Source organism: Crocodylus porosus, unplaced genomic scaffold, assembly GCF_001723895.1.
Source record: "Crocodylus porosus isolate Cpor-Errol unplaced genomic scaffold, CroPor_comp1, whole genome shotgun sequence".
NCBI lineage: Eukaryota > Metazoa > Chordata > Crocodylia > Crocodylidae > Crocodylus > Crocodylus porosus.
In genome coordinates, this window is record NW_017728918.1 from 39,945,337 (window position 1) to 39,960,386 (window position 15,050).

At 43.9% G+C, this 15,050-nt stretch overlaps 1 protein-coding gene across 1 annotated transcript in view; it reads right to left on the minus strand.

The window, feature by feature from the left end:
* CSMD1 (CUB and Sushi multiple domains 1) overlaps nucleotides 1-15,050 on the minus strand; it is a 1,867,828-nt gene that overhangs the window by 797,538 nt on the left and 1,055,240 nt on the right. The window contains exon 8 of the mRNA XM_019538151.1: nucleotides 14,859-14,946. Within this exon, the coding sequence (XP_019393696.1) occupies nucleotides 14,859-14,946 (88 nt within the window). The remainder of the gene's footprint in view (nucleotides 1-14,858; nucleotides 14,947-15,050) is intronic.

The following is a 15,050-nucleotide window of genomic DNA, read 5'->3' on the forward strand; positions in this document are numbered from 1 at the left end:
CTGGAACCAACTTCCAAGAGAAGTGGTGCTGGCTCTTACCCTGGGGGTCTTTAAGAGGAGGTTAGATGAACACCTTGCTGGGGTTGTTTGACCCCAATAATCTTTCCTGCCATGGCAGAGGGTCAGACTAGATAATCTAATAAGGTCCCTTCGACCCTAGAAACTATGAAACTATGAAATTCACTTTTTAAAAAATCTGAAAATCCACATTCTTGTTTGTTCCACAATTAGAACAAAAGAGAGAGAGAAAGGGGGACTGATCAGATAGGCAATGCTTTATTACTATATTTACGATGTTAAAGAAATTTGGAAGCCTACTAGTGTCTCTAGCATTATAATAAAGTAAATCTTAAATATCTATGTTTTAATGTTTGCTTTGGGTTTCCTTATTACATGGTGGGTGTGTGATGGAGTGGTGTGGTGTCTGCAGGAGGGGGTGAGAACGAGGGTGGGGGAATGTGGGTGCGAGTGGGTCACTGTGTGGGTAGGTGTGGGGAGACTGTGGAAGGGGCGCTGATTAGGAGGGGTGGGACCCTGCATGAATGCCACATGCCCCCAGTGACTGGTACTGCCAGTGAGTATGAGGCGGTTGGGAGAACCAGCAGGGGAACTAACTGGGTATGCGAGGAACAAATAGGGAGTGCGTGGAGTGAGCCAGGACCTAGGGGAATGAACTGGAAGTGGGGAGAATAAATGGGGGTGGAGAAACAATGGGGAGTTGAGGATGGGCCGCTTCCCCCTCCTCCAACCCCTCAACTCCATGCTTACCTTGCAAAAGTCAGGTCCAGGTCCCAGGAGCTTGCACCACTGCATGCCCAGCACAGGCAGGCAACATGCTTCAGGACTGGGGAAAGGACCAATCACAGAGATGCTCTGGCACTCTGCTAGAGTGTCTTTGGAGGACTGAGCCTCTGGCTGCGTCACGGCATGGTCTGGGACTGTGCCCTGACCCGTTTTTTTCTCCCAGGTTTTTGTTTGATATCCAGGGGGTCTAGTTTTGCTCCCCTGCTGCAAATTTGCAGCAGGACACACACACACACACTTTTGTTCTCGCATGTGCCTCTTACAGTGTCTCAAAGGGGTTTGGGATGCTGCAAAAGGGACATGCAGGCTAATCTGGATGAGCACTGGGAGGACAATGTAGCAGTGCATGGGCATTTCAGGAAGGTTTTGTAGAGTGTTGGGGACAACTTCTTAGTGCAAGTGCTGAAGAGACCAACTAGGAGCTGTGCTCTTCTTGACCTGCTGCTCAGAAATGGGGAAGAATTGGTGAGAGATGTAGAAGTGGATGGCAGCCGCAACTATGTAATGATTGAGACAAGGATCCTGAAGAAAGGAAGGATGGAGAGCAGCAGATTAAGGACTCTGGACTTCAGAAAAGCACATTGACTCACTCAGGGAACTCATGGGCAGGATTTCCTGGGAACAGAGTCTGAAGGAGAAAGGAATCCAGGAAAGCTGGCTGTACTTTAAAGAAACCTTAGTGAGGGCACAGGAAGACTAGCAAGTATGGTAGAAGAACAGCTTGGCTTAGCAGGGAACCCTTCTGCTAAAACAAAAAAGGAAGTTTACAAGGATTTGAAACTTGGACAAACAACTAGGGAGGGGTATAAGGATGAAGATCTCAAGGCATTTTTCACCTCATTTTTTAAAGCCAAGTCACATCCCAGACTACTGCACTTGGCAGCAGAGTTTGGGCAGGCCGTGAGCAGCCAACAGTTGCAAAACAACAGGTTAGGGATAGTTTTTTATCCTTTTCCCTTGCTTTTTTTCCTGCCCTTTTCCCTTGCTTTTTTCCCCTGCTGATTTATGGTGAGCCTGAACACTGAAAGAATTGGTTTTGCAGCTGATATATTGCTTACCTATGCCCAAGTTAGAGATCTGACTAGGCATAAGGCTTAAGATGCTAAAGTTAGCAGAAGTGTAATATTTATTTTAACTAACATCAGCAAAATGACATGCCTGTTTAACAAAATCACTGGACTTAGTGGAATGTAGGGCTTTAAATGGTTAATCATTTGTCTAATCAATTGACCATTTGTTTAGTTGTGGAATAGAGGAATTTAAACCAGACAGGGGAGGAAACCAATGGTGCATCGGCAGGGAAAGTGCAAAGATAGGTTTTAATCAGACGATGAGTAACCGCAAGTAACCGAAGGTAGTAGGGGTGATGACCTCACACAGGCGCAGAGTGAAATTATCATGGTAATGAGCCATGGAAATGAAGGCAGGGCTGGAGGCATGGGTATAATGGGAGGAGGTTGGGAGAGGAGACTGGGCATGCATTAATGCTAATGAGTGTAGGCTGGTAGGTGTAAATGTATGAATGCACTGATGTTCTGGGCTGCTCTCCAACTGGGTGGGGATCCGCCTAAAGTTGCCTCCACTTCAATAAAGTTGTTGAATGCAGTATGTGCTTGTGTTTTCTCCATGAGTGGCCATGCTAGTGATCTGGGCAATTGATTCATCACTCCCTAGTCATTGGGCCTCACGTGGACTTGAAGTTTAACATCTTGGGGTAGTCGGCAGGATCAATACACATTTGGAGAGACCGATCATGTTGTCCTACCAGGGTAAGGTCTAGGAGGAATTCCTAGATTCTCTGGGACTTTCCTCAGCTATCGTTACCCAATCCATCTCCCTTTTCCCAGTAGCATGGCAATGGGTACAGAGCCTTTTTGTCTGTTGCTTTGGGGTCAAGGTGACATGCGTGAGTTTGTGGAGTCTTGGGTGAATCAGAACGGGAGTCCATTGCAGGGGCCCCTGGAGTGTCCATCTAACTCATCTTGGGTGTTGGTCTGAGGTTGGGCTGAGGGTATTTTAAAGGAAAAACTGTGGAAGCAAGCCTTCCATAAAGCTGCTGCCCTCCAGGCATTGTCCTGGGGTGTTCAATCTCTATGGCAAGAGTGCTATAGGATAGGGAAACTTTTTGTCAGGAGAAAGATGATCTTATTTGTCAACTTAAGGATGTAATTGCCCAGCAGCAACAAGTTGCCCATGGATCGGTGCTGCTGTTGAGATAAAGGAAAGGGATTGGGAGGATTTGCATAGTGCCAGGAGGGAAACTGAGTCTCTCAAATCTCTTATTGATAAGTTGTATCAGGAGTGTGAAACTGCGGAAAGCAGCCGATTCTTGGGGTGTCGCCCTTTCGAGTGGTAAAGTGCTGCCAGCAGTAACTCCTTCTGCACCCCTTCCTTATCCTGTTTTGATCCCTAAAACCCCACCTTCCTGTCCTCCCAGTGAATCTCCTGACTGTTCAACAGAAGTGCTCCCTGTTGAATGAGTCATAACTTGTGTTCCCCACTCCCTCTGGAGAGGAGGCTCTGCTGGTCCCCAAGAGACTCCCTGCTGACCAAAGATTACTCCACAGGACTGATGTACAGATGCCAGAGGGAACCACCAAAATGCAGCAGGTTAGAATCTTCTCACCCTCCCCTCAGGAGAAAGAGGCACTGAAAGCCCAATTAGGTCTTATGCCTTTGGGGTGGAATAACTGGACTCACTGGTTGGCAGTGGCAGACAAAGGTCTCAGTTTGTTGTCTGAGAATGAATTGATTGATGTTTTGCTAGTATTGGCTAAAGGAGTTAGCCCTGCTATGTTGGGAGATGGTGAGTGGCAGGTTCAAATGTCAATGATCACCTGCACCCTTTTTTGGTATTTATACCCTAAAACAGGGCATTGGACAAATGCAGCCACTTCCAGGGGAACATTCCCATGCTGTCATTAAGAGAGTACAAGCATGGGGCCGAGTCTGGGAAGATCCTTTGCCAGCACAATGCTCTCCACCACCTGGTGCTGGAGCCAATCAGGCTACCCGCCTTTTTGCTGCCTGGTGCAGCTGGTTCCTCCTGAAGTACTCCTGATGTTAGAAATGCAGTCAGGAGCATTGCGGGTGGACAATCTGCATTGCTATCTTGGAAAGGCAGAGGCTTGGTAGTGATTGCAGAAGACAGGCCAAAGCAGGCAGGTTCAGGGAGAAGCTGAGTCTAGACAACAGTTGAAATATCTAGAGCAGATGATGGAAAGCTTGGCTGCCAGATTTGCAGGTTCTCTAGCTAAGGGATCTTCTGATCACTCCCAGCACTGAAACAATGTGCAGGGAGGGGATCAAATCAAGAAAGGTCCTCGGCCATGCCTCCCTGGGGACTGGGATTGTCCCCAAGGGGTGTGCACAGCTCTGAATTTTGCATGCCAAGAAACTGTTTCAAGTGTGGCACTCCCCAGCCTGCCCCATGGGTGCTTACCCTCACTTCTAAACCTAAACTCCTATCCCCATCCATTTTAGACTGAGGCTGCACCCCCAATGGTCTCAGCCACTGTTTCCCATTTCAGTTTAACCAGGATGAGAGACTACAGGTCGAAGGATGGGTAGAAGGAGGGGCGCCTGAAGTTTTTCTATTAGATACCAGATCCATGCTAATTTTAGTAAGGTTATTTCACCCAAATATCAGGAAACAAAGTTGGCAGGTGTCACGTTTGGTATCGATGAACAACTTGTGACAATGGGTGCAAAGATTTCAGTTGGACTGGATGTGCCATGCCTCCTTTAATATTATTGGAATGTCCTTTTTAAAACATTGTTGTATTGACCTGGCTAATCAATGTGTCTGGGTGGACAAAAACCCAGCTCAAGAACTCATGGAACTGGCTTGCCACTCCATCAAAACTTCAAAACCCGCATTGATCCTCATTGGTTGTCTACTGGTTGGGAAGAATTGGTAAAGTTGCATAAGCATGAGTCCAATCAGTCTGAAGAAAATGACAATTTTGTTTTGCAGAATTTGCAGAAAGATGGTCATGATGAAACGGACAGTGACAACATTGGGCTTAAGTGTCTGCTGGATCATCAGTTGAAACCTTCCACCAAATGATGGGTATGTTTGATTTGCATTTTTTTCCAAATTCTTTTTTTGCAGGTGATGACACCAATCACCCAGAGTATGATATTGGAGAGCCCTTTTATCCCAATGGCCTTGAACAGCGTAAATTGACAACTGAGCTGCCTGTGGCCTCCCTTTCAAGTAGTTGCAATTAATGGCTGTTCAGGCTAATTCCCCCTCTAACAAGTGGTTTTTGGGGTCTTATGGATGTCACCTCATGGATTCTAATGCTAAATTCCTAGATTCCACTAGACACTATGTAACAACAGATCAAATTGCAAATTGGCCCTGGTGGAAAAGGCAAATTATCCCTTGGTGGCAGGGAGGTACTTGTAATGGAAATGGTGGATGGGGATATTATTGGGAATTCATTCCCTACACACAGGATGTCTGTTATGGAGATGCAACGCGATGCTCTGGAGTTTTGCCATTGGCACCCGAGGATTCCCTTCAACCAAAACCAACAGTTAGTAAAGCCATACCTCCCAAGTTAACAACAGTGCCATTTCTTGAAAAGTCAACCACTGAGAGGCCTATTGTCCCCCACCCTCAAAATGAATTAAGGAAAAGCTGGTGTGCCACATACCTCTATCAGCAAAGAGGTATAATAAGATGGGAGCAGCAAATGACTTGGCATGCTAATGGCACTGCTATGAAGTCAGAATGGAGTTCTCCAATCTTGAAATGGAACATTAGTTGGCTGGCTGATGAAAAATGGGTTGTAGTGAGTCTGGGTTTCTGTTACGTAGCTAACAAATCTTCTAACATCCAAAGCTGTCACACAGTATTGCATAGCACCAACCACAGAGAAACATAGGGTGGATCCCATTGGGTTTGTGACAATGCCATCACCCTCACCGGCAGTATTACATGTTCAGTACTCACCCCATTGTCCTCTATCCCTCAGCCTGATGGGCACCTGAATTGGGAATGCCACTTGCCTTGGTGGACTAGTAGCATGGAAAGGCCAGTATTGCTCAACACCTCTATTCTTCACATGAGAATCACAATTGCTCCAGATGAATGGTTCACAAAGCATTATTTCCAGAATTGTAGTATAGGATCTCAAACTCAAATTAGCCTTCTTAAATGGGCCATACCAGAAGTATTCCCAGCCTCTTCAGCTAAGAAAAAGAGAGGTGTCATTGACACTTTTTGGGATGGAGCAAACTCAGTGATGGAATTCCTATAAGGGAGCTGATAATGCTGCTACTTTAGACAGAATGGAACATGGCATTGCCTACATAGATCAGGGCGGGAGAGCTGGGTATTGATGAATGCTATTCAATGAACCTCCTATGCAAGGGCAAGTGTAACCCGTGTCTGCTGCAGGTTACCTATATGGAATTCAAAGATCTGACCTTGAATGAAGCATGTGACAGCGCACAACAGGCTTTGAGTGCTCAGTTGGTCGGTGCTGTTAAAGACATCAAAGAGAATTTTGGCCGAAAGATTTGGACAACAGTAGCCTCGCTATCACCTTGAAGTCTGTGTGGTAGTTCCGATGCTATTGGACATTGAATTGGGAAGGACATCAAAGGGACCTTTGTTATTTCACAGCCACTGGACCAGCAGGCAGACTTTGGACTAAGGGCCAATGATAGTCTCAAGTTGCAGCATGGGAAATTTAGATTACATATTAGAAAAAAAAAATTCTTACCAGGAGGGTAGTATAGCCCTGGAGCAGGCTACCCAGAGAGGTTGTGGAATGTCCAACCTTGGATATTTTAAGACCTGGCTAAGCAAAGCCTGGCTGGAATGATATAGCTGGAGATGCTCCTGCTTTGAGCAGGGGATTGGATTAGATGATCTCCTGAGGTCCTTTCCAACACTCATTTTCTATGATTCCCTAATTATCTACCCACAAAGGTTTGCACTGGGGTGAACAGAGTATCATTCTTCCAAATTGTGCCCTCAAATATGGCAGACGATCAGAATATATTCCAAAGTGAGATGCTTTTGTGGTTTTTCCAATTTATATAAAATAATTAAATATGCTTTGGAGCTAGGACTTTCTGGCCCTAATTATCAGACTATAGCTTTCTCTTACTTATTCTCTGGAAAATGTATTAAGTACATGTTTTATACATATGGAACAACGTTATCAAAAGAAGTTTGAAAGTGTTTTTTGGGTTTGATTTTATTTGTTCTTTATTTTTAAAACAGCTATAAAAAGAGCTCTAGCACGACCTCTTTTAAAAATAAAACTCTCATTACAGAACACAATGTGGCATCTTGGTGGCAGTTTTCAGACATTGTTACCTTGTCTGCTTCCCTCAATGTGATCTGATAAACCCATTTTACAAATGAGGAACAGATAGCTATAGTAACTTTCCCATCTTTACACAGGAAATATGTGGAAGATTCAGAAAATGGACCTATATGGATTCAATCCTGAATCCAAAGACAGCATATAAAAAACAAAAATATCTTTCCCCCTTAATGTGGGCAAGTTCCTTTATTTTGGTTAATGTATGTAGTGCAAAATAATCCCCAAGTAGTTAGTTTTAGTTTCTCAAAATTTTTAAATACCAAGGGTAAAATGTCCCTCATTTGAGGCAGTGGACAGAAGAGAAATGGGCATATATATTTTTCCACACTAAGACACATAAATGGCACACAGCTTTGAGGCATCTAAGTCAACAAAAGGAATCCAATTTTGCATTCTATTTATTTATTTTTTTGATTTGCATACTGCCCTCCACAACAAAGACTCAGGGAAACTTACAGAAGAACAAACAAAGAAGAAAGCAAAAGAAGTCTATGATCCATTTTTCAGATTCAGATCTGGTCATCATCAGTCATGCTTTCATAACTAGAGTATAAACATAGAACAGAATCCCCAAACATATCTCAACCTAGGTCTGCTTGCTGGACTAAATAGGAAGGTTTTACAGCACTACCTAAGGAGGTTTTACTTAGGCTGTGGCAGGCCTCAAGAGGAAGGGAGTTCCAGAGCTGAAATTTGATTAAAGAGAACAAATTTCCATGTGTTTTCACCAAGCAGATGTAGTGCATTGATGATGGTATTCAAGAATGTTACTCTTAGCTGACATTCATGATTGTGATGTAACAGGCAGTCCCTTTGGTACATAGGGCCCAGATTGTATAGGGTTTAAAAGGTCAAAACCAGCATCTTAAAGTTTACCTGAAAAGCTATTTGGACTCAGTGAAGACTCTGGAACACTCAGCATATGTATTCCTGGTAACCCATCACTGTCGGAAGGTAGAACAATGTGTTCCGCATCAGCTGCAGCTTTTGGATGGTCTTCAAGGGCAGGTCACTTGGGGCATATTGTAATAGTCTAGTCTTGAAGTTACAAAGGTATGGATGATGGTGGCCAGCTATGAATTTGAAAGAAGGGTCGTAGCTTTCTCACCAGGAACATCCCAGGTTGCAAACCTAATTTTCCCCAAGACAATAATTCTGGGTGTCAACACCACCTTGAAGACCAGCTTGGTTAATTCAGTCTGGGAACCTATTGTGAAGCATGGTGATCAGTCCATGAATAGTATACTAAATTCATCCTTCACCTAAAGCATGGAATAGACACAGTCCATGTTGCACAGCTTAGTAATGGATACCTTCTGTTCACCAAACTTTTATTGAAGAATACCACCACTCTATCTCCTTTCCCCAGTCTTAAACCCTAGGCTGAATCTGCAATAAATATCCAGCCGGAACTATCTAGACAAAGATCAGCCCAGAGGCCTCAGTGATACATGCAAAGACACATAACAGCCCAATGACTAAACTTTACTTATTATACATGTTCGGAAGAGATTTAGCCCTACTCTCAAGGCACCTAAGTCCATTTATTCTGTTATGATTACACAAAATCTCCAAAATTACAATCTGCAAAAGCAATGATTAGTAATTGTTTGACACTGGTGTGTGTTGAGAGTGTCAATGTCCATCTCACCTTCTGTCTGGTCTAGTGGTTAAAGCACCTGTGCAGGCCAAAGAACACACGAGACCCAGGCTCTTCCTGAGGTGAGATAAACATTAATCTTCCACTTTATGGGACAGCAACCTAATCACCACACCGCAGGCAACCAGGACTGCAAACACTTTCCTATTGAGGCTAGGCTACTAGGCAGCTAAGCAGAAAAAGCATCCCGAATAAAAAAGGAAATAGGAAGGGAGACTGATTCTGCAACTCACAGAGGTGGATGCTGCCCTAGTTGTGGGGAGGAAAAGAAATAAGGACTTTCTTCCAATGTTGTTTGTACATTTGGTATTACATATATTGGGAAAACTCCTTTGAAAGCAAAGAACATGCTTCTTCAAACGGGGCTCCACCTCTTGGAAATTTCCTCCCTATGAGACTGGAACAGATACCAAGATTGCACTATTTGAAAAGCCTTTGAGTCACAGTTCTCATGGATAAGTACAGACAGTCAAAAAGTCTGAGGCTGAATTGATTCAGTCTTTACAGGTTAGTCTAAGATTGAATCAATAAGCAAATGAACACACATTCACTTTTGAGTCAGGAAATGCAGCCACTTCCTTCCATTGGCTCAAGCCAGAAGCCAGGGGACACCAGAACATGGCTCTCTGGCACAGAGCCAGCATGGGTTGTGTGTATACTTCCTCTTCCTGCTGCCCCTGAGGTCCCTGGGATTTGCAGTCCACAAACACAGCAGCAGGACTCTGCAAAGTTGCCCATCACTTCATCTTCCTGCTTCTAGGTCCCTCTGGGATATATAGTCCACAGTCACAGCCAGCAGTAAGCAAGTCATCAGGGCAGGACTGCTCTGTACTTGGGGAAATGGAAATTTAACCTCTTTCCCTGGCCCTAGACCCCAGCCATGGTTTGCCTTGCAGGGGGCAGTGGGCCAGCCCTCACTGCTCCAGCTAGGAAGCAGAGGAGCAGGGCCAGCCCTGCTCTCTGGAGTAGACAGCACAGTACTGTCCAGGGCTCTAACACATGCTGGGATGCTTAGGGACTCTGATTTAACTTAAACCAAGAAGGGGTTTAGGACAGAAGTTCCATAAACTGGTTTGATCTTAATCAGCCAAGTCTACTCAAACTGGTCAAACTGGTTTGACTTCAATCAGTTAAGCCTACATTCAACCAGGTTTATCTTAAACCAGTTCTTCCCATTCTGAAACTGGTTTTGTGTGCACTGAACTTCTGTTCTGTTACAGGTTTAAATCCATTTCTGATCACTTAAACCGGTTTATGTGTAACTTCTGTCCCTATCCCATTACAATAAGTTTTTTTTTTTTTGGCAAGAGAAGCCTCTTGGAAGATATCATCCATAATCCTTAACAGGAAACAGTGCTTGGAGAAAGAAAAAGAAAGCCTGGCACAGTTGTAGGAGTAAAACACAAAGTCTCAGATTTTCCCTTTTAAAATAAGAAAGCCCATTAGTGTACACTATTCATCCTTCTCACTTGTTCACCTATTTTGTGGGACAAAAGCTACTTCTCTCTTTTGTCAATTGCTCCTGAAATCACACTTCCCTTGTGTCACCTTTTGACACACAGGAGAAGCAGGCATACGAATGATTGCCTATCTATTTTTTCAGCTTACCCTATCTACTTCAGACCAACCCTTCTACTTACACTGGTGCAACTCTGTTGGGCTAGACCTTACCTCTGTTATTAAAATGAAATCTAAAATACTATAGCTTGAAATGGAATAAATTCAATGTGAAAATGCTTTTGGTAGAAGTGCTTGCATTGAATTAATTGATTTAACTTATTTAGCTAGTTACATTTCTTAAAAGCGAGAAACAATTCACTTCGCATATTTTATGTAAAACATAATGGTACATTTTAAGGTAGTAGGTGCATTCTACCTGTAATACATTTTTATGGCATTTGGATATATGAATATTTATGGATCAACCAAAAGAGTAAATTATGTGAAATGGGAGAAAAAAAGATAATTTAAGACAAAGATCATTTAGAACAACAACAACAAAAGATAATTTGGAGCATCTTTACAAATGCTCTATGGTGGTGAAAGTGGTTTTTAGGGCATCTTTACAAATACTCTCGGAAGCCACTCTAATTAAAGTGCCTGCAGCATCTTCTGTATTCAACATCTGTCGCAGAGCACTCAGGTGCCCTGCACCTGAAAGTGGATACAGCTCAGGAGAGACCCCTAGTGGCAGGAAGGGGGAGGCTCAGCTGCCAGTCACCAGGGCTGCACAGGTGCTGGTTGCTGAGGCAACCAGTAAAACCAGCTTACAGGAAGGGGCAGGGCTTAGCACTTCTTAAATCCAGGTGAAAGGCCAGGACAGTAGTTCCTCTCCAGTGGCCATGGGAGTAGGAACTCAGTTAGGACAGGCAAAGGGGAGAACTCTGGTGGTGTGAACATCCCCTGGTTACTGCTGGGGTTGGGGAGCCCTCCCTCCTTTTCTCCCTCACTCTCTAGTAGAGAGTGAATCTGTTTTGACCGGACGGTCTAATTTTATGTTGTAGCCCAGGGGCTTTGTGTTTTTATGTTCACTTTTTTGACTGGAGGACTGGGTGAGGCTATTAGGGGTTGGAGGAGGCCTCATAAGGACTCCTCAGTAGCATGGGTGTTCCTGGTGCCAGAGAGGGTGCAGCATTTGCAGGGTGTATTGGCACCAGCCCCAGAGCAAGAGGGGGGCTGCGAGGAGCCCCAGAGTGAGAGGGGGGCAGCGGGGAGCCCCAGAGCGAGAGGGGGAATGAGGAGCCCCAGAAGTAAAGAGGAGGTCCAAGACATAACAGGGCCCAGTTCAAACCATGTCAACACCATCTGCAAGGCTTGAGCTGCGGTGTAGAGGAGGAAAAGGAGCCAGAGGTAGCACCCCCTGTCACCAGGACATGAAAAATGGGCAGCCTGCAAGTAAGATCAAGGCGTGGCAGGAAAGTAGGCCCATTACAGGAGGGCGGAGCCACTCCCGGAAAGGCTCTGATATTGATACTCCTGTCACAGCATCCCATGCTTCAGAATGGTGTCAGGCGTGCTTTAACTAAACTCATTCAACAAGCTTTAGTTGAAGTGCCCCCAACACCATTTTGAAACACAGATATGCTGAATATATGTTATGCTGAGTCTGCTGGAATGTGCTAATTAGCACAAGCATGCTCCAGCAGACTTGATTAAGTAGCATGCATAGGAGCAGGCATTGGGCATATGTATAGGTGTCATTATATTTTAAATGATGAAAAAAGTGAGGAACCCAACAGTCACTTCCAGAGCATGCTGTCAACATATTTAGTGTAAATAAAGGGTAATGTGGTATGACTGACATTCAATTTGACTGACAGAGGATGATTTGGGAGGTCTTAAGGCTTAGATGTATGAGTAAGTTGATATTTCAATGCTGATTAATAACAAAATCTTTGTTTTTCATTCTTTGATACCATTCTTCGATACCTTTTCTTTAAAACAATGGATATATTTCAAGAAGCATCTATCATTGTATTTGTCATGTACTAGACTCTAGCTTATTACTTATATCAGATGTTAGTAGTAGACCACTCAGAGTGATTACATGGCTGGCTAAGAACTTTGTACTGGTTACAGTGGTAATATGAGTTTTATGAATAGTCCAATTAGAGGGAATATTATTTATTCTTTGGAAAATGCTGATTTCAACTTATTTGAAATAATGTCAAGACTGTCAACACAATCCTTTATTCCCTGGCTTTTCTCTTTATTGATTCCCTCCACAGGTAAAAGAAGTATTAGTTCAGACCTTGTCCCTTCCTAATTGGTTTGCAAGGAAATACATGTTTCTCTCAGGCTGTGTCCCTAACTAACTTCCAAATAAAGGTTCAGCATCCAAAGGAACAGTTAACAGACTCTTTCATTAAAAAATAGGAAATTATAAGTCCGCTGGGAGATGTTAAATTTATTTCTTGATTAATGTACTAATTTGCCGTTCAGTTGTATCATGTTATACACACAGGGAGATAGTTTTTGGCCAAGCATTCTTGGATGAATTTCTCTTTCCTGCAAAGTAACTCTCTGTGAGGACTCTCATGCTGAACTCTGCTGCCTCAGAGTGCCTCAACAGATGTCATGAATCACTGCCCCTCTTCCCTTTCCCCAAGCACCTTTAAGCCTGCTTCTTTTTGGGCAAGTGTAGATGAAACAGGGGCCCTAAATTGAAGTGGTGAGTTTTAAAAACACCACTTCAATTTAGAACTGATAAAACCCATGCGCCGTTCACACACCCCACTGACTTACCTGCCTCTCCGGCAGGGGAGAGGAGGGCAAGCTGCCAGCAGGCACAGCAGTCCCTGGGCTGAGGTGGGAGGGGCTGGTGCTTCCCTCTATGGCAACAGCACCCCCCCAGGCAGCTGGCTTGGGTAGTTCCAGGGGGCATCACAGCCATGGGGGAAAGCACCAGGTCCCTGCACAGCTCAGAGCTAATGCAGACAGGCAGGATCGGGGGGCGGGAATCAGGCAATCAGTCTCACTGTTTTTCTTGAGCAAAGCCTGCTTTCCTGTACTGCTACCAGGCTGCCTACAGGGGTTGCTGTAGAGCTGTGGAGCTGCACGGGGCCCAGTGCTTCACTCCATGGCTGTAGGGGCAGCAAACTAAAACTCCTTAAAGGAGTTTAGTTTGCTGTGCCCCAATTCAAGGTGCATTACACCGTCAAATTTCCTACAGCAGCTGGAATTAATGTGCAATGCACTGCTGCCTTTTGAAACACCAACACTATTAAAACAGTGCAAAAAAATTAGTCCACTTTAAAGTGTCATGCACACACACCTCTCATTTTGTCTACACACAGCCTTAGGAAGCATTTAGCACCTCTTCCCCATGACAGCCAGAAAGGAAACAAGCATGTAGTATAGAATGCTTTAGTTGTACAGAAATCTGAGAAGGGGGAAGGAAATTTGTCTGGAAAGCTGCTAATGGGACAAGATGGTGGAAGAGGAAAATCACATACACAAAATCTCCTCATAAATGTGTTCCAGGAAGATCCAAGAATCATCATTCCTTCCCCCCACCAAGAAACTATGTATAGGGGGTACACACAGGTGCACGTGCACCCCCTGAGCATGGAGGTTTACCCCCTACAAAAAGGCGTGCAGTCACCATTTACCACTGCACCTTCAATGCCACCAGTGGCATTTGCAGGTGGTCCATGATCCCCACTGGATGCCGCTGATGCTGACACTGCTGGTGGCATCTGCAGGAGCTCCCCACTTATCACCACCATGCTCCCACCACCACTGTGCTACTCCAGCAGCTGGGGGCACACATCATTCATATTCCCACCCCCTTCACATGGGTCTCCCCTGCTCTGGGCAACACATTACTGGTCTACACATTACTGAGACGTACACAGAAAACGGTGTCACTCAAAGTTGCTTTAGGCCTTTTTAGAGGCTGTAAAAATAAAACTATGGGGGAGGTAAACAGAAAATTCAAATAAAGTCAGCTTTTCAATGTTTACAAGATAAAAATAATTAACAGATTTGATACAAAAAGTGTGATTTTTATATATTTTTTTACTTTAAATACAGAGTGTATTGTTTTTTCCTACGTTTAAGGGTTCTTTGCTTACTTTGGTCTATCAACTTCACTACTTTTAATTAAATTAAAGAATTTCTCAGCAGTGGACTGAAAGATTGTGTCCTCATAGTGTAATAGACATTAGAATCTGAAGGATATTCTCCACCTCATTTTATGTATTATAACACACAGTGCTCAGTGGAAATTATTTGGTATATTTTGAATAACCTGTGTTAAAATCTCCATTGTCAAGCAGTATATTCCCTATGGCCTAAAACTTCATTTCTGAATCTACAAAAATTGAAACTGTTTTACAGCATTCAAAATAGAGTTGCTTATAATTTTTATTCAAAATCTATTATCTGTAGGTCACCACCACACTTGCTGGCCCTTTCTACTAGGTCTAGATCTAGATAGATAGATTGATTGATTGATCGAGGTGGATATATCTATCTATAGATGTGCGCGCGCACACACACACACACGCATGCAAGCATGCATGCGTACACACAGTTCCTACCTGAAATCAGAGCCTGCCCTTTTTCCATTCTCAGGAATTCCAGGATCAGGACACATGTCAGAAGCAACTGCATCCCCACCTTGACTTACTGAAACAAAAAGAAAGAAAAAAAAATGATGAGCAACAGTTAATTGTAAAATGAAATAAATGATTCTTCAAGCCAGCCACAATTCAAGCCAGCCATAAATCTCA